At 54.7% G+C, this 18,194-nt stretch overlaps 1 protein-coding gene across 21 annotated transcripts in view; it reads left to right on the forward strand.

Moving 5' to 3' along the window:
- The window catches only part of PPP1R12B (protein phosphatase 1 regulatory subunit 12B), a 205,930-nt gene extending 189,175 nt beyond the window's left edge, over nucleotides 1–16,755 (forward strand). For 15 of the 21 annotated variants that reach the window (XM_070255901.1, XM_070255900.1, XM_023632646.2 and 12 more), the window contains 2 exons: nucleotides 4,490–4,670; nucleotides 9,985–16,755. In XM_070255901.1, the coding sequence (XP_070112002.1) occupies nucleotides 4,490–4,624 (135 nt within the window). In that variant the 3' untranslated portion in view covers nucleotides 4,625–4,670; nucleotides 9,985–16,755. Of the gene's footprint in view, nucleotides 1–818; nucleotides 1,022–4,489; nucleotides 4,671–9,984 lie in introns of those variants that run through there. The other 6 variants (XR_011434253.1, XM_023632643.2, XM_023632642.2 and 3 more) reach the window with 2 other exon arrangements.
- Nucleotides 16,756–18,194: the final 1,439 nt, after the last annotated feature.

Consider the following 18,194-nt stretch of genomic DNA (forward strand, 5'->3'; position numbering starts at 1 on the left):
AAGCAGTGGCTTCACCCTCAAGGGGCTGGTGAAAAGGTGAAGCAAGGTTTCCTGCTCCTCAGCCTCCCATGAGGTCCTGGGGAAGCCTGAGCATGGCCAGAGGCTTCCTTCCCTGGGCTCCACATCTCAGCCCCTTGCTGGAGGGAACACGGTCTGAGTCGTTCTGTAGCAGAATGAAAAGTCTGCACGTGATGAGTCCTACCCCAGGCCCTGTCCCCGAAACCTTCAGTCGTGGTTGGCGCTCTCATGCCACCATTACCACATGGCTCACTGCTTTCCCCTCTCCCCTCACCATGGCCTGCAGTGACTGTCACCTCCATTAGCCACGTCAGGGGACAGCGGCCATCCTGGGCAGTCTCAGTGCTAACAGCTGACAGTCTCCCCACAGGGGTGAAGTCACTGCATGGGGTGGGAGCCGGAGCTGCAGGGCTGTCGAGCTGCTCAGAGCCACCTGGAAGGATTGGAGCGTCTGGGCCTACAGGGCGTGTTGCACGTGCCCACAGTCGCTCAGCACGTGCTCAGCTTTTTCTCTGTCTTCAAGGCTCTTATTACACCAGATGCGAGATGCAGAGTGTTCGCCTGGTGAAACAGGCTTCTCTTCCTGGGAACCAGCAACGCTGGGGTGGCATGAGGCAGACCCCAGATCTCTCTCTGGGCACGTGTCCCTAACATGCTGCCAGAGCACCTGGAGGAAGATGCTTACTGTTACAGTAACCTAAAAAGGTTATTATTTACTGAAAACACTTTTCAGGACCTGACATGGTCAGAGTTTATGTGAGATCCAGTGTCTGTGATCCTGTTACTCTTTATAATTCCAGAATCGAGGGGAAATGCCAGGCCCTGCCCTTGCATTCCACAGTCACGTCCCAAGGCGGTAACTGATCACATGCACATAGCAGTTGAAGCAATACCTGCTCATCTCCAACAGTGACACTTTATATCCTTCAAGTTAATTCAGAACAGCAAGAAGCAGGAATAATAAATGATTGATTCTCCTGAGATGATAAAAATAGTATGATCCAACCTATTAGCTCCTCCACCTTCCAATTTTTCCAACCCAGCTCGCCTGCCACACAGCAGCATTCTCTCCCATTTAGAGCAGTGTGTTCACAGAGCTGAGCAGTTCTTGGTGAATGAATACGCACAGCTCTTGGGTGCACTGGGGGCCGCTCTGTCTTTGAAAACCCCCAAGTTATTCCATCTGTACTCTGCTTTAGGCAGCTGTCAGTGATGCTCGTGAAAAAATGGCCTAAATGCTGATCAGGGGCATGTAATGAGGCCAAAGCTGGTGTCTTCTAACAAGTACCCAGGAACCCAAAGCCAGCATGTGCCCACCACATGGAACTCTGTCACATCCACTCAGGTCCTCACACAAAGACCCAGAGAGTCCAAAAGTGGAGCAATTTGGGTCCTTCCTTATTTCTGTTCGAATTCTAAATTGGCGAGCATGGGAGCCCCACAGTCCTGTGGCCGAGACAGGCCCTCGCATCTCTCATCTCATCCTCCTGTCGGGCTGCAATTTCCTGAACTAGGTCATGAGTTCTTTTGTTTCCTCAGGAGAGATTGTAATACATGAAGTCTTTGCTTTCTTCAGCCAACTTCAAATTCAGTTATTCAGATTAACAAGTGGAGCCAGAGCATGACTGTTTAGGCCCCAAATCAATAGTTACACTGATGTGAGACTGATTTTTTTTAGTTAAAAAATCCACCCATTCAGTCCGTTGCCGTTATTCTCCATCACCAATCACAAAGCCAGATGGAGAAGAAACACCTGCCGGCTGTGAAGCCCCCAAAGGCCCTTCGCTCAAATCAAGCTGACAGCAGCTCCCCAAGAACCAGGGGAGGCGCTCGCAGCCTCCCAGTCGACACCGAGTTATGGTGGGTGTGTCTGCACCTTCTCTGGGGGCAACAACTTCAGATACATAGGTACAGACATCGTCGAGTTAGCGGGACTAGCCTATTAAAGGCGTCTAAGAAAGTGCTTGGTTAGCTTCCAAACTCTCCTTCCAGTGTGACCAGTGTCTCTGGAGTGACCACTGGCCAAAATCTCTGTGTCCAGGGAGCCAGCCAACAGAGCACATACCTGTCTTGTCAGATCTGGGACCCAGTAGAGCTGAGGGCCAGTTGGTCCCCATGCTCACTGCATATGTGGCTTACACAGATGCTCAGACCTTCTTCAAGCCATCGGCAGGGCACAGGTTGAGGGCTGACCTCCGGCGAGCCCTGACCTGCAGTAGGTGCTCGAAGACAGAAAGTGGCTCCAGTGCCTGCTTTCTGACTCTGGGCAAATAATGTGTGAAGGTCGGGTTTGATGGGGAACCGTGGGGGCTCACCAGGTGTCTGTGGGCTCTGCGGTTGTGACAGGCTGTGCATGCTGGCTTTCACCTGGAAAGGTGAGTATTTATGAGTTCTCCCCAGGAGAAACTCTACTCAGGTCCTGGCCTGGAGTAGGATTACATGCCAGCTCCGACAAGTGTGCATGTCGGCGTGCGCTGTGCTGGGCCTGCACCTGCCCTTGGGGTGTGCCCACATGAGACCTGATTCCTTTTCTCCTGCATCCTCCATGCAGCTTCAGCCTCCTTTCCAGGCCGCTCCTCTTCCTTTCCCAGGTCCTTGCATGAGGGGCCGAGCAGCCAGTCCGCTTTCACACTGGTCGTGGAGTTTTTGTTTTACTTACTGTGGACACATCTCGGGCTGATCCCGCCCCTAAGCCTGCCCTTGCCCACCTGCTCTGTGCCCTGGTCTCCATCTCCGTGCCATGCCTTGTTTTCAGGACTGCTTCCTACAGAACATTCCACCAGACTGTTTCCTGCCTCTCTCCCTCATGCTGATAACGTCCCAACTCTTGCACGTCAGTCTGCTTGTACTCACATGTTAGACTGTGCCGTCTTTGTAGCTCAGGGCTTTAGTGTTACTCCCTAGGAGGCGAGGGCCACTTCAGGCGATGACAGTGGCTGTGTGGAACACAGAAGAAGGCTGAGGGCCAGGGACCTTCCATTGGTTCTTAATTTGGTCCCCACCCATCTCTAAAGGTTTCCCTGTGCTGCCCCGTGGTCTCCCTCCCGTCCCCCCGGGGCCACACTGCTGCAGTGGGGGAGGGCCGCCTGGGACTGTGGCTGCTAGCTTTTCTCCAAGTGGGCCTTCTCCCTTTAGGGGAAAGAGAGATTCGGCACTTTGTCTCTGCTTGTTTTTCCTTTTCACTGTCTTCCCTCATTTTCCCCTCATCCCTTTCATTTTCTTGCTCCTTCACTCCCCAACAACTAAAACTTCCCTGATCTTTCATTTCCCTCCTCCTCCATGTGTGTACGAGAGACTTTTCTCTGGTTCCTGCGACCTTTCTGTGGCCACTGTTACCCACAGGATCGTCTGTCTTCATCTGAAGCCCCATTCACATAACAAAATTGCTTCCTCCTCCCAGAGAGCTGGTGGGCTCAGTTCCAGGGTCAGTGCAGATGACACTTAGGAAAGACAAGTCACAGCAGGCAGGCCTGTGATACAGTTCCATTTGTCGATGTCTTTATGGGACCCTTTATGAGACATGAGGTATTAGGAGAATATCTGTGGGCCAACAAATAATTAGACCTGGACTCGTCCATCAGTCTAGCCAGGTCCATTGCTGGACATTTATGATTTCTCCAGCTCTCATGCACAGCCCCGATTTCCAGAGTGTGAGTCTGCACACCTCTCAGCAGCTCCCAGCCTCTTCATGAGCTGGGGTAAAGAGCACAGTTGCTGTGAATCCCGTGGTGCAGATCATTATAGCAGGTCAGAGGCGGGTTAGCAGGTCTTGGATCCTGGAACAAGCCCCTGGACCGCAGAGGAGAACTAGCAAGTCAAGGAAGCTTCGCACGTGCAGGTTAGAGGACCGTCACGCCAGCTGCCAGCTTCTCTCTGGGCGTGCGTCCCTCCAGCCTGCTAAGCGGTGCTTGCCTCACGCAGAAAATGCTTCAACAGCAGGCCTCCTTTTATTGTCCTTGTTTTATTTTTAAAAATTAAAGGAGGTAAGAGAAGGCCCCAGAAAGAAAATAAGTGGGAGTAGGGGCCAAGTGTGGGGGAGATGAGGGGAGGGAGGCAGGAAGGGCAGCAGCGGGATTTATCCAGTCCGTGGTGAAGAAGGGTCCCTGAGGCCATGGCTCAGCCATGTCACTTCGCTTCTGAGGCCCGCAGCCGCTTGGCGGGCTGTCACGCCAGAAGCGATCATCCAGAGGAGCTTTTTGAGAGCCCTGTGGCTGTGTTCCTATGGCTGACCTTCAGCCTAGTTAGACCTTAGCCAAGGGTCATGGACGCGGCTCCCTTCCTGGCGCTTTTCTCCATCGCCTCCCCCCCGCCCCCCCCCCCCCCCACTCCTGCCTTCCTCATTCCTTCGTGCATGAGAACTAAAAACAAAACCAGAAAGTCATGTGACTTCTCTGTCCTCCTTTTATCTCCTCTGGTCTGTCTTGTCTCTCTGTCTTGTCTGTCTGTCCCCTCCATGTCTCACTCTCCACAGAACCTCCACCAGCTAAAACAGATTCAAACCTTGAAGCAGATGAACGAGCAGCTGCAGGCTGAGAACAGGGCCCTGACCCGCGTGGTGGCCCGGCTCTCGGAGCCCGTCGAGTCCTCGGGAGCCCAGGAGCTCTAGTTCCTGCCCCTCTTCTCCACCTCACTTCCCTCCTCCGCCGCTCCAGGCAGGTGCCCTCTTCTTGTTGGTCCCAGGAGCTCTGTGCGTGTTCTCTCCCCAGAGCCTCCTGCAGGTCCCTGTGAAGGCGGGTTATCTGGAGGTGGAGGGAGCCAGGACAGCCCGGGACAGGGGAGGTGCAGGCTGGCCTGGCTGGCAGTCTGTTTGGTAAGATCAGCACATCACCTTCTCTCCCCCTAGAGACTGAATATGGATTTGCTCATCCAGCTGCCCGAGGGTGCACACAAGTGTATGCACATACCTGTGCATGTACACACACATTTTTTTCGTGGGGTCATTACCAAACTGAGATGGAGCTTTCTCAGTCAACAGCAACTGAGCAGCCTGGTCCTTGGAGCCATTGGGATTGGTCCTGGACTCCAGATTGTGATTGGGGCTGGGGTCACTGAGGGCAGGGGCGCTCAGCCCTGGCTGCATGATGAAAACACCTGAGTGCTTTTAACGTAGTGCCTGGGCCCACCCCCAAAGAATCAGTGGGTGGCTTGAGACCCAGGCATCAATATTTTTTCAAAGCTCCTCTGTTGATTCTTTTGTGAAACCAGAGTTGAGCGCCACAGCCCTTTGGATACCAGACAGAACTAACACCCACATCTGAGGACATGCTGGCCAGGGAGGACCAGATCTGAAGGCTGGTGCTGTTCTGGCCAGCTCCACTACGGCAAGAGCATTCTCTGTCCACCGCTGACTAGAACTGGATAAGTTCTCTCGGCCTCCTTTCTGCAGTAGTCTTTGCTTTCTTCCCCTCCTTGGGAGGCATTGCTCTCACCCCTATCACAAATCTCTGGGCCCTAGGGCTGTGCCCCCACCCCCAGTGTGTGGGCTGTGAGGCAGGGCGCAACCCGTGTAAATGAGGCCTCACCCAGGTAGGCCCCTCCCCAGTGGCTCCAGCTTTGCAAGGGAGAAGACAGGTCCTGGAGCAGAGAGCAGGGACCGATTTTCAACAGAGAACCCAAAAATGTGTTTGGCAAAGTGGAGCCTTTCCCTTGACGTGGCTCTGAAAGACAGGCTCCCAGATAGCTTGTTTTCTCACCCAAAGATGATGTGATGGGGTCACCACTGCTGAGCAGTTCTCTGTGACGTGAGGTTTTTCCAGCAACAATCAGGGCAGTCCTGACCTGGCCTGGTCTTGTTTCTGCCTATTGGCTCATGTCTTTAGGGTTAGTGGCTGGCAGCTAACGCCCCCTAGGTCTGAAGTGCCAGATGACCAGAGGGCTGAGCTAATGTCCTGCTGAGGATGCTGTCACACGCAGAAAGAACATCGGAAGGGAAGTGCTACCACAGCCGGGCTCCGGGAGCTCAGCTGCCCTGCTCCCGGAGTGCCACGTGAGGTCCAGACTCTGTGCTCTAACATCAGCCTCAAGATTCCCGGACAATTGGGCTTGGGGTGAACTAGGAACCCCCAAAAGTGTCCCAGTTATTTTTAGTTTCCCTCTTTGTGTAAGACAGTATAGGATACAGGGCAAAAGTGGGTCTGATGCTTTCAGGGGTTAGTAACCGTGGTAGCAGTGGTCATTTGTTAGAGCCTGTGCTGAGGGCTTTCTGTGCGTTTTCTCATTTATTCCCCACAACAGTCATTTTACATATGAAAAAACCAAATCACAGACAGAGTAACTCGCTCAAGGTCACTCAGCTGCTAGCTGGTAGAAGCAGAATTCAGACCGCACATGTCAGGGTCCAGAGCCCACGCGCTGAGCCAGTGTGGGAGCCGTCTGTGTGTGTGGCTCAGAGCCTCAGAGCGTGCGAGGCGTGTGGCCTCAGGAGTGTGAGGACGGTCTGCTGGACAGCCACGTGCGCCCAGCGCTGCAGCTGAGGTGACGGGCAGCCTTCTGCTCTCAGCGCCCTGATGCCCTGTGGAAGGTTAGCCTCCCGAGGGCCACTCAGCTGCCACATGGTTGTGCCCCGTAAAGAAACCACTGCCTGGCACGTGATCTTCCATAACGGGTCAGTCAGCGAACGGTGGCCCACCAGCCCATGTGTGGCCCATGAGCCATACAAGTAGTTGGGAAAAAAATCAAAAGAGTAATATTTTGTGAAACATGGAAATTATATGGAGTCAAATTTCAGTGTCCAAAAATAAAGTTTTGTTGGATGTGCGCCGTGCTCTTGTTTACGTGTCGTCGTCTGCGGGCGCCTCGAGCCGCAGCAGCAGGGCTGAGACCAGAGGCTTGGGAACCCGAAGGTGCTCACTCTGGCCCTTTGCAGGAGGAGCCTGCCGACCCCACCAGAGGAGAGAGGACTACATGGCTGAGCCGACAGTGCAGGCAGGAGGGTCTGCCTGCCTTTTTTGCTTTTTACTAATCAGCTGGAAAAGCCATCTCATCTCCATGTTTAGTCAGACCACTTACCAACAGACAGGTGCGGGGCTCCGTCCCCACTCCCGGACTGTCAGAAGCCAGGCAACTCAGGCGGGACTGCCCGTAGTCCCTGTCTCCCTGCGGTGGCCTCGCCCTGGGTCTCTGCAGCGTCGGGACCCTGCGTGCCCTTCCTCTGTAGCGCATTCCTCATCACAGGCTGGAGAAGGAACATTTGAGGAAACATGCAGTAATTAGCTTTATTTGTCCAAGATACCCCAACATCAAACCGTGGTAAACTGGAAATTTAGAAATTAAGAAAGCTGATGTCCAAGAGTTGAAATGATAAGCGTTTGTCAAACCTTCTTTATGGTGCTTTCACCTATGTTCTTATTTAATCATTCTTTGACTTGAAGTGAATATCAGGTAACACTGTTCATTTCCTCCTCTCTCTTTTGAGAGTCAAGTTTATGAGGCTTTTTCCCCCTTGATTTCTCCGTTCCGTTTCTTGTACTTTCTGACACTCCCTTAAGATGTCAGCTGTAGCATGTTGCAGCTGGGAAATTGCCTTGTCCAATTTTTTTTTTCCCAAAGAATTGAGTTCTTAATGTGGACATAAATCACCAAGGCTCGACGAGTTGTTTGTACATTTAAAAAAAAAGGGGCAGCTCAGATCTGATTTGATGAGCTGCCAGCAGTGAAATGCAATCCACTGCCAGATGTAGCTTCTTCCCCGCCTGTGGAATCCTGTTATGGAAATACGTGCAGCTCTCAGAGCCTTGCTGATAGCCAGGCTGCAGGCCCCAGGACGGGCACGGAGAGCAGATGGGCAGGCGAGGCATGATGCAGACATCGTGGGCTGACTTTTTCCAAAAATCTTGGAATGCGTTTCTGAGCACTCCGTCCTGGTAGTCAAGGCCGCAGGGAGGAGAGCAGCCAGAGCCGCTCTGAGGGGTTGGAGGAGGCAGAGGCAGGCTCACAGGATGAGACCTCATCTTGCTATTTCTGGACTGAACTCCTCTTGGTAAATCCGTAGATCACCTGCCTGCCCTCCCACCCTCCTGGTGCTGGAGGGCATTCTGCGTGCCGCAGCACAGTGTGTGAGCACGCTTCTTGTGGGCCGCAGAGCCCCTGCCGTATGACGGGTGAGGGCAGGGGTTTTTTCTTTTTTTTTTTCCTTCTCCTCCCCAAAGACCCCCAGAACACAGTTGTACATTCTAGTTGTAGGTCTTTCTGGTTCTGCTATTGTGGGATGCCACCTCCACATGGCTTGATGAGCGATGCTGTGTCCACGCCCGGGATCCCAACCGGCGAAACCCTGGGCCACCAACACAGAGCGCGCGAACTTAGCCACTTGGCCATGCAGCCAGCCCCGGACTTTTCTTTTTTAGATGCAAATATGGAAACCCAAAGGAGGTGCGTAGTGTGCCTACAGTAATACAGATCATGAATGGTGGCAACAGTGCTGGGATTTCAGCCTCTGGGCTCTGGTGGTGTTTCCACCCCACGTCCCTCTGTGCTGAAGGAGGGATCTTTGGAGGCAGGCACACGTGGGCTCAGCCTCAGCTCTGCAGCTGCTTAACAGCTGGGGGCCTCGGACCAGTGCTGAGAGTCTTCATTTCCTCGTTTGTGGACACAATGGTGAGAGCCCCGCAGACTTGTGGGGCGCTGATGAGACAGGAGTGAGACCCCAGCGCAGCTTCCACAGTGCAGATGTCCAGCGATGTCTCCTTTCGTTCCCTGGATACAGTGTTCATGCATCTGTGATGTGATGTGTGCATACACATATGTATTTGCATAATTTAATCTACATCTTGCATAAGAGATTGAGGAAACAGTTCTTTTCTTTCAGGTACAGTTAGATCCCCTAAAGGGTTAATAGCAGAGCCAGATCCAGGACTAAACAGGCCTCGACACCTGAGCCAGGCCACCCTTAGCTGGGCACACAGCCCACCCCACAGGCCCTGTAGGCTTGAATGACCAGGCAGTCCAAGGGCTTCTGCACTGAACAGGCGTGGGTGTCTGTGTTTGTACCCTTCCCGTGGGGGGCCGCTGTTTGCATGCTCTAACCCAACTCTCTCGCCACCCCCAGGGCTCACAGCACACGCACTGTGCCCTTAGCAGAGCCTCACTGGGGTTCAGATGCACACGTGCCCATGGAGGCGCCTGACCACACAGGAAGGCTTGGTGTCCAGGCGGGGCCAGGCTGAGCTTTTCCCTGTTGCACAAGTTGCACGACATGAGGTGTAATGTTCCCGGATGGTAGAACTGATGCACTTGAAGTCCCCACTCTCCCGGCCCTAAAGCGCCTGTTCCCTGGAATTACAACCCCGTCCCCTAAACCTGCTGACGAGCCTCCTGGAATCGCTGGGAAACGTCAACGGGGAGCTTTGGGGGAGAACTAAGTACGGCCCTCTGCTCTCTGTGGTGACCAGATCCGTCAGCTCCCTGGGTTTTGGTGGTTGAAATTGGATACATGTAGCATGACCGGCAAGAATTTTAGTGGATTCGGTCACCGAAGGCACCAGAAGGAGGACCCTTGAGTTGTCTTGTGGGTGTGAGGGAGGCCAGGTCCTGCCCCCCCGCGCCCCTGTGTTGGTCGGTGTGAAGCGGCGTCTTCCTCCGGTCTTCCACTGCTTTCTGAGTCCCTTCCCTGTGTCCCCACCAGCTCACTGTGGCGGTGGCCCCATCTCTCTAGACTAGAGGTGAGTTCAAGGGCAGAGTAATTGAAAATAACTGCTGATTCAGAAGGATGAAAGGATATACAGTGTGGAACATAAGGCCTGCATACAAAGAAATAAGATGTTCTTGCTAAATCTGCGAGAGGGGCGATGGCCTCCCTAAATGGTAACGTTACCACCCCAATAAATGGAAGGGTTCAAGGGACGGCCACGCCTGGGTGCAGGGTGCTGACCATTCACTGCCTACGCTGCCTCAGAAGGCCCAGCGCACGGGGCTGGCCGGGCCTGATCGGGGCGGCTCTGACACCCCTTTCCCTCTGTCCCCCCATAGGTGTTAACAGAACTGAAATCCGACAACCAGAGGCTGAAAGATGAAAATGGTGCCCTCATCAGAGTCATCAGCAAACTGTCCAAGTAGACTGGGCTCCGGCTTTCGGGGGAAAAGGACGGCATTCACTGCCCAGCCCTCCTCCAGCCACTGCCTTCCAGCCGAGAGAACTGGCTGTTCGGTGGAAGGACACCTGTCCCTGACCCTCCTCCAGTCACCTCCTCCACACTGTACATTTTCTCTGCCCTCTCAATGCCCCGTTCCTCCTACATCCCCAGCCCCTGAGTTTAACGGCAGTTTTAACAGAAGCATGATTGTGACCATTCGAGCCGTCTGGAGAAGGCCTTGGGGAGTGCGCCAGGTCAGCTATGGACCCCAGCGTCTACTGCTCAGCTACTTGTCCACGTTGGATTTGGACCAGTGCCCCACAGCCTTTTACACCGACCCAGACCCTCTGACGTAGGGAAGTCTAATGCTGGCCACTCCAGGATCCTGACGGGGATGCCAAGAGAAATGGCAGCATGTTGGAATAACCACCAGACAGGCTCTGGAGCTGTGTGTCCACTGGATTCCAAGGTGACAGCGACTCTGCATTGAGGGTTTCTGCTAGTCCCCACCTCTCAGGAATTGACTTTTCCCTAACTGCCCCCTGGTGTTACTGTGGTTTTTCCTGTCAACAACCCAGTAACATCCCTGCCTGGTGTTACCCTACTCCTCCCCATGCCGAGGCCTTTCCCCAGGGCTTCATTTATTCCTTTCCTTTCCATCCTTTTATTTTCCTTCTGCCTCCCCTCCACCCACCTCACCCTGTGGTCTGAAAGCTAGAACAGAGCACGCGACCTCAGTTGTCTTGGAGGTTACAGAAAATCGTTTCTCCTGAGGCACTCTGGAGACAAGGAGAATTGCCTTGGTGGTGGCACCACCAGCCCCTCCCTGAAAAGCCAGACCATGGCCTACATCGCACCCCGTTCTCATGGCCCACTTGTTTGCCCACACAGTGATTTTCTAAGAAAGTCCGGGCTCTGAACACCCCATCCTGCCTCACCTCCCTTTGGCCTCATTTTCCTCTCTTCACTCTGGCTGCTGCTCCTAATGAGAAGTGAAGTCATTGCAAGGAGGCATGAGGGGGTGGGCAGATGGATGGGAGATGGACGAGGGAGTGGAAGCAGGTTGGAAAGACGTGAAGTAAGGAGAGTATCTGAGGACACTTACAACCTTGTGACAAGGAAGATGGCAGATGACAGCCCATTGTGCTGTGAAAATGGTGGCGAATTTGATTATTCCCGGTGGCTAGATTTAGGGGAGAGACTTGTTTTCTTAGAAGCTAACAGGAGAAATGACTTCTTAATAGAGGTTTAAAGGGATAAGATACTCTCAACCCACTGAGGAGTCACGGCACCTTAGCGTGGCAAAGCCAGAGGCTGTTTGGTGCAGCTTTCATCGTGTCACGGGGACCCCACTGCCCCAGCGTCCGCCCTGGTCAGGGATCCTCTGGCAGCTGGGAGTTTATTACTCGTGAGTCGAGCGGCTCTAACAACCAGAAGTTCTCCCGCTATGAGTTGGGGTCTGACTGGATTCTCATCGTCCAGCGCCAGCCCCAGCATGCAGCCTTCACACACGTCCACTTGGTGACTCCCCGGTACCCTGCTTCCAGCCGATGTTTCCGGTCCTTTGAGAGATTCCTCACTTGGCGCACTTTTCATGCCTGTCACACCTTGGCCATCCTCCTCTGCGCAAAAACATCCTTTAAAATAGCACGCCCAGACCTGGGCAGGTTGCCCCAGTGTCCGGCACAAAACTAAACTGCCAGTTCTTGACGATGGCCTGTTATTGGTATGTAAAGTGTTTGCTTTTTATAGGCGTTTTCTCCCTTGTTTGGTTTATTTTGAGTGTGCAGGTCATTTAAATCTTCCTCCTTTTAGTGTTGCCAGTGATCTTCAGGCTGGAGTGGTCCATTCTCTTAACATACAACACCTCTGTCCACTTTCTGTTTCTTTCCAGAAAATGACAGTATAGCTCTCTTGGCCGTCTGCCACATCACATGGTCTTTAAACCGGGAGCTATAATTCAGGATCCCAATTCCAGGATAGGAAGTATGTCTCCTCGGCGAAACCCCATTTTTACAGTGTACAAAATTCTCTCCTCCGTTTCCAACGATTTTCCCGGAGAAGCTCCTCGATTAGGATTTTGTACTGTCTTGGGCCGACTGTGGAGCTCAGATCTCAGGGAATGCCAGCTTACAGTAAGAGGTCTCTATCCTCCACCACAAGCATTTCCTTCGTTCTAGGGAGGGGGGGTCAACACAAGGCGTTGACTGATGGGTTCTCCTGGCACATGCTGGGTGTTGGAGAAGGGAGGGGGCGGTTGCTGACTCTTTCTCAGGAAAAGTAATCTAGGCACTTTCTCTTATGCAATTGATTCTGTTAGGCGGAGAGACTGAATTCTGGTCTCTGTCCAGAGAATAAAACACCGTGTCTTCACACTGTGTTGACTGGAGCCCCATGAGGTGACGGCTGTGGACCTGGCAGCCCGCTGTGCTCTCGGGCGCTGGCCTCTGCAGGTCTCCCCCCGGTGCTGTCGGTCTCCTCAGTGGCCATCCCCCAGTCCCCACCTGCTCCTCGGGGGCTCAGCTGCAGGGATGCTGCCTGTCCGGCCAGTACTTTGGGGCTCAGCTGTGTCACTTTGGAGTCTTTACAGGAAGTAGCAGAATGAGGAAGACAAGGTTCCCAGTACAGCTTCACACGTCTGTTCTCATTAACTTGGTATTTTTCAAAACAAGCCCCACCTTTGGGAGGAGTGGTTGGGCAATTCCAGAGATTCTCTGGCTGAAGCTTTGCCACTCCACCTGCTTGTCTTTCGGGGGCTGCTCATCCTTTTCCAGAGCGCTCTGGGGCATGAAGACTCCAACCCCCCGCGCAGGGGCTGTGCACACCTTGGGGTGTGGCCTCTAAGGAGTCTGAAGAGCAGTCGTGCCGGGCTCATTCCTGCCCTGACTTCCCTGCTGGGCAGCCTCAGGCGACATTCCTGGACGCTCCCCCCCCCCCCCCACCTCTGTGTCTTTCTCTCCAGATCTCTGTTTTGGATCATTTTACCCACTTCCCTGCCCTAAACAAAACATGCGCTGAGCCTGGGGATCCCACCCGTGTGTGTGGGCTGCTGACTGCTGCCCTCCCAGGGGCGTTTAGCGGAGCCAGAGTTGAGAGAAGCAGGAACTCTCAAAGCCGTGCATTGGTTCCATCTCTGGATTTCTGGCCCGGGGCAGCCTCTCCTACCAGACACTGTCTCCTCTCAGAAAGGCCCATGTTTCAGTCCAGGCCACTGACGCAGAAGGGGGTCCTGAGGTGGGTACTAGGCAAGTCGAGGCGAGCAGAAGCAGCCTGGAGAAGAAAGAACTATTTAAAGTGTCGCCAGTTATTCAGCCTCCACGCTGCTTTGCACCTCAAAAGGGAAAGCCTCAAGGACTCAGCAGCTGCTGAGAGGAAGGGGGATTCCTGGTTCCACCCACTGCTGAGCCCTGGTTCTGCTGGAGCTTCCCAATGAGATCACACTGCCTGGGTGCTGGTGTCCCTCCCTCCAAGGCGCTGTCGGGTGTTCATGCCAGCACTGCAGCCAGCTCTAGACACAGTCATCAGTCGAGGGTGGCCCCTGCCCAATTCCAGGCCCACTTAGAGCCACGGGTCTTGAGCTCCATACTGACTTTTAAGGCAGGTTTCGACCCCTCAAAGGATGCGAGTCCTCTGACCAAATAAGCAAGACAGCTTTGAAGGCAGAGTAAGCTGCGTGAAAGCAGACCTGGGAGGCCGACATCTGGGTCCAGGGCCGGCGCTCATCCTCGTCAGCCTGTGACCTTGGGAAGGGCACCTCCCGTCTGTGAAGCGAGGCTGGACTGGACAATCCTGAAGATCCCATCGAGATGCAGAATTCTAGGATTGATTTGTTCCCAGGAAGATCAGAACATTTCTTAAACTCAGAATCTTTGCTGTTTCTAACTTCAGATTTTCTTGTTTTCTCCTGGATTCACTGTTTAACGTCAGCATGTCACGGATGAGTCTCATCCTTGCTGGAAAGGGAATTTCATATTGAGGGTAACTGAATGGTGTTACAAGTGTCCTCTGTCCTGATGGCTGGGGAAGAACATTAAACCTGCAGAGGTGGAAACGGGAGCTCGCGGGCAGATGGCTGGGAAGCAGCCTCTGGACAAACGGCTTAATGGGAAACGGAGCTGCTGCTGCCTGGATTCTCTCAGCTGCCTCTCCGCCGCCTCGGATGTGGTCTCTGTGGCTCTCAGCACCCAGACGGCAGACCGACGGCACTGCTGTGTGGCTGCAGCGGGCTCCTGGTCTCAAACTCTGCCAGAGAGCAGCAAGAGGATGGTCCTCCATAAACTCCTCCACCTTAGTTCCACTGAGCTCCTGCCCGGGACTCGACTGGCAGAAGTGGGAGGTTCTGATGCTGACCTTGAAGCGGGCCTGCATGCAGTGAGTGTTTACACACCCCGAGTCCACACACCGTATCTCGCAGAACAGCACTCAGCTCTCGCAGGACCAGGTGTGAATGGAAGGAAAGCTCAGAGCCCTGAGGCGGAGGCGGCCTGCACGCTGTGGTGGGAGGAGGCAGAAGGCTGGGGCCCTGGACGTGGTGCGGGATGGGCACTGCAGGCCCTGGGACGAGGGGGCTCAGGGCAAGGCAGAGCTGCACACGGGCAGTGAGTGCTGTCTCCCGGCGCCCGCAGCCTCCGGCTGAGTGGAGATGACGATCAGCTTCCCTAATGGGCGTTGACAGTGCTCGGAGCAGCAGGCCCTGTCGAGGACAGCTATTGATCGCCTGCGTTCTGATGAGATTGGAAAATGGATCAACTTCATTGCAGCCCAGGAACTGTCATTGTCACAGCTGCTAGGGAATGAGGTGGTCTCTGGGGGCCGAGAAAAGCCAAATAGGAAATCTTGACCAGCCCGCCAGCAGCTGCGTGGTAAAAGCAGAGGCCCTCCCTTCTCAGAGTTGTGGTTGAGGGTCAGAATCGAACCTGGGAGTGGCTTGTAACCCAGGGTCCAGCAGCCCCTCCTTGGGAAGAACTGTAGGGAATAAGCGGTGTGTCTAAAGACAGAACCCCTTGCTGAATGTTCTGATGGCACCTTAAAAGGTCTCACGGTTTGGGGATTACTCCTGCCTCTAGCCTGTGTGCATACGCATGCACATGAGCTAGCACGGAGCTTTCAGCATGAACTCTGGCGTATGCCTGGTTAACCAGTTTTATCCAAGTGGATTATCCTGTTAACTCATATCTTTTGCTTTTTGCCCTCCCTCCAGTCCCCTGAAAGACTCTGAGCCATTCTCTAATTCATCTGCTTATCATTTTGGACTGTGAATCTGCCAGAGTGATGTTTTCCGTTATTTCTCCAAATTTTTCCCTAATGCTTCCAGTAAACATTTTCTTGGGTGGCCTTCAAGGTGAGTGAGTCAGGGTACTCTCAGTCCTTCCCCCCTCACCTCCCTCCACATTCTTCCTCTTCTCACTTGGAACTGACGGTACTTGGGGAGGAGGCTCTCCATGAACCAGCCGGATTCCTGGAGGAGTTCCAGCCAGCACCACCACCCCCTCTTCCAGCTCCCGAGCTCCCTGGCTGTGCCGACCGCCTCGGGGATGAGGATGGGCTGCCCCGTGGGCTGGCCGGCCTGGGAGACCATGGGCAGCCCTGTCTGGCTTGCTCAGTCTTGTCCTGAGAGGCTTGACTGTTAGCTGGAGACTGTCTCCTTGGACAGAAACCTGGACAGTGTGTGTGCACCTGGGGACAGCCGCTCGGCCCATTGCTGCTTTGCAGGAGAGGATGCAGGAAAGGCGCACAGACTGTGCAGAGGCTCTCAAAACCTCCACTGTCCCCACAAAACCAGAACTGGGGATGAGCGCGGATCCTGAACAAGGGGCATACCAGGCCAGCACTTGCTGGACTCTGCCTGAGCATCTCTGCCCTTGCCTTTTCTTCCCCACTCCCTGAACCGGGGGACGGATCCCAGCTTGTCCTCTCGGGAGGAGAGGCCAGATGGCGAGCAGTCAGAGGAAGGACACGAGGGGCTCAGGCACAGAACACTGGGAGGTCGGCTGCAGGGCTCAGAATGGTTCTGGGAGCAGGCAGCATCCACGATCCCCTCTTGTAGCCAGCATCCTGTGAGCCCTTGAAAGCCTGGGGCTACCACCTGCCAGCACCCCAAGTAGGGCCATCATCGCCCCAAAGAGGGAAGGCGATGTTCACCTGGCCTTCCCGCCGGGGGGCAGGAGGTACAGCCCATCCTCCCTGGCGGCTCAGACTCAGGCTGCATGGTGTCCTCCTTTCTGTTCCCTCTGCCGTGACCTGGACCGTCAGGGGCAAAAAGAGCTCACGGAGCCAGCCAGGCCCCAGCGCTCCCGTTCCAGGGGCGGCATTTGTGTCTTCTCCCGCCTCCGCCCTTCACCCAGCCTTCCTTCCACAGTTAGAGCAGTGGATGTAAGTGGTCTCAGCTGAGGTGTGTGGAGCGACTTGGTCCGATGTAAATACACCTGGGCGGGGTGAGGGCGTTCAGGGAGGGGGCCGGATTCGCTTTGTGAACTGAATGTATTTTTATGCAATTTTCAGTGGCCTTTCAACCCTGACATGAATGATTTTGTTTTACTGGTTGTTATTATATAGTATTAAGTATTCTGTGTTTGAAAGTTTGGGAATAATAATATTCACATCTATACGATGCCTGTAAACACAACAGTATTTATAAATGAGTAAATAAAACGGTGTTTTAACTTTGTGACTGTGTCTTCTCAGTTCAGGAAGTGGGATTTAGAGCGTCTTACGTCCGGGCGGCCTCCTGCAATTTTAGGTCCTTTCTGCCTTTGGGGCTTCGCCCTCCTGCTGTTGCCCCAGGGACAGCCACAGGAGCGTCACCGTCGTCGAGAACAGCGTCTCGAGCCAGGCCAAGGAGAAGGCTAGACTGGGGGTTCAAGAGACCCTAAGAAGGAGTCCAGGTCCCCAGTTTCAAGTGGCTAGGAGTATGGTCGTTTCCCTGAAGACAGAGCAGGTCCCAGTGACCAGTTGTGCCCATCTGGAGGGACACTGATGAACACCATGACACTCTCCTACGTGGGAGGTTAAGGTCCAGAGAGGTGGGGGTTCCCCTGGGCTCCTGGCGCCCCTTGGCCCTCTGCTGTATACACATGGGCTCCACCAGGTCACGTTTGACTCGCGATTGCCGAAAGTGCTCTGCAGCTCCCAGCTCTGAAGGCAGCTAACTCGGGGTTATTGGAGGTTAACCAGCGAGAGCCCCGCCCAGGGAGGAGGCCACTCGGCCGCTGGCACGTCTGCAGCAGGGCGGCCAGGTCCGACTCACTCGGCCGAGGTTCAGCCTGGTTTCTCCCTCCAGCAGGCCCTGCCCGCTTTGCTCAGCCCTGCTCTCCGCCAAGCGGAAATCCCCGGTCACCGACGGTGCGAGCAGAGGGAGGTCAGGGAGGGGAGATTCTTTCCCCCTGCTGTCACCCCGCTGCCTGTAGCCGGAGCAGCGGCAGAACAAACACACATGATGTCACGGTTGAAGAGTTCAGACCTGTCCTGGGGCCCAAAGCACAAAGCAGCACGGCTGATGCGAGGCTCCCAGAGCATCCTCTCTCCTTCCGTGCCCCGCTGGACCTGGGGAGGTCCGCAAGACAGTGTCACCTAGGGCCGTGTGGCCCAGCCTCCCCTGAGAGGATGAGCCCTCAGTGGAGAGACCCCTGCTACATCCCGGTCCTTACACGGCCCCCAGCCGCCCTGCTGAGGGGCTAAAGCTGCAGGATCCGCCCTGCCTTCCCTGAGGCCCACCTCCCTCCCGCCCCAGGAGGGCCGCCATCCAGCGCTGCTGGGACCTCACAGCCGGTGCCACGCTCACAAAGCGGCAGCGCTTGCCTGTCCCACGCAAGGAGGCAGGTCCACAGGCTGGGCTGGGAACTGGGAAAGGAGTCGAACCCTTCCCCGTCTCGGGGGCAACGCTGCCCCACTTTCTCTTTCCTTAAAAATGCTGACGCCCTAACGTCTCTCCTCAGAAGTCAAAGATATTCGAAGGTGGTTGCAGTGGGGCAACTGAGGACTTTGCAGAAATTCTCACTTGTCAAACTGCCGTACCCCCGGCCAGCCTCCCCATCCCTGGGCTCAGACGCTGGCCGTTCCGCGGCCCAGCTCTACTGGAGGACTCAAGAAGCTGGTCCACCCCCAGCC

This window comes from Equus caballus, chromosome 30, assembly GCF_041296265.1.
Source record: "Equus caballus isolate H_3958 breed thoroughbred chromosome 30, TB-T2T, whole genome shotgun sequence".
Lineage (NCBI taxonomy): Eukaryota > Metazoa > Chordata > Mammalia > Perissodactyla > Equidae > Equus > Equus caballus.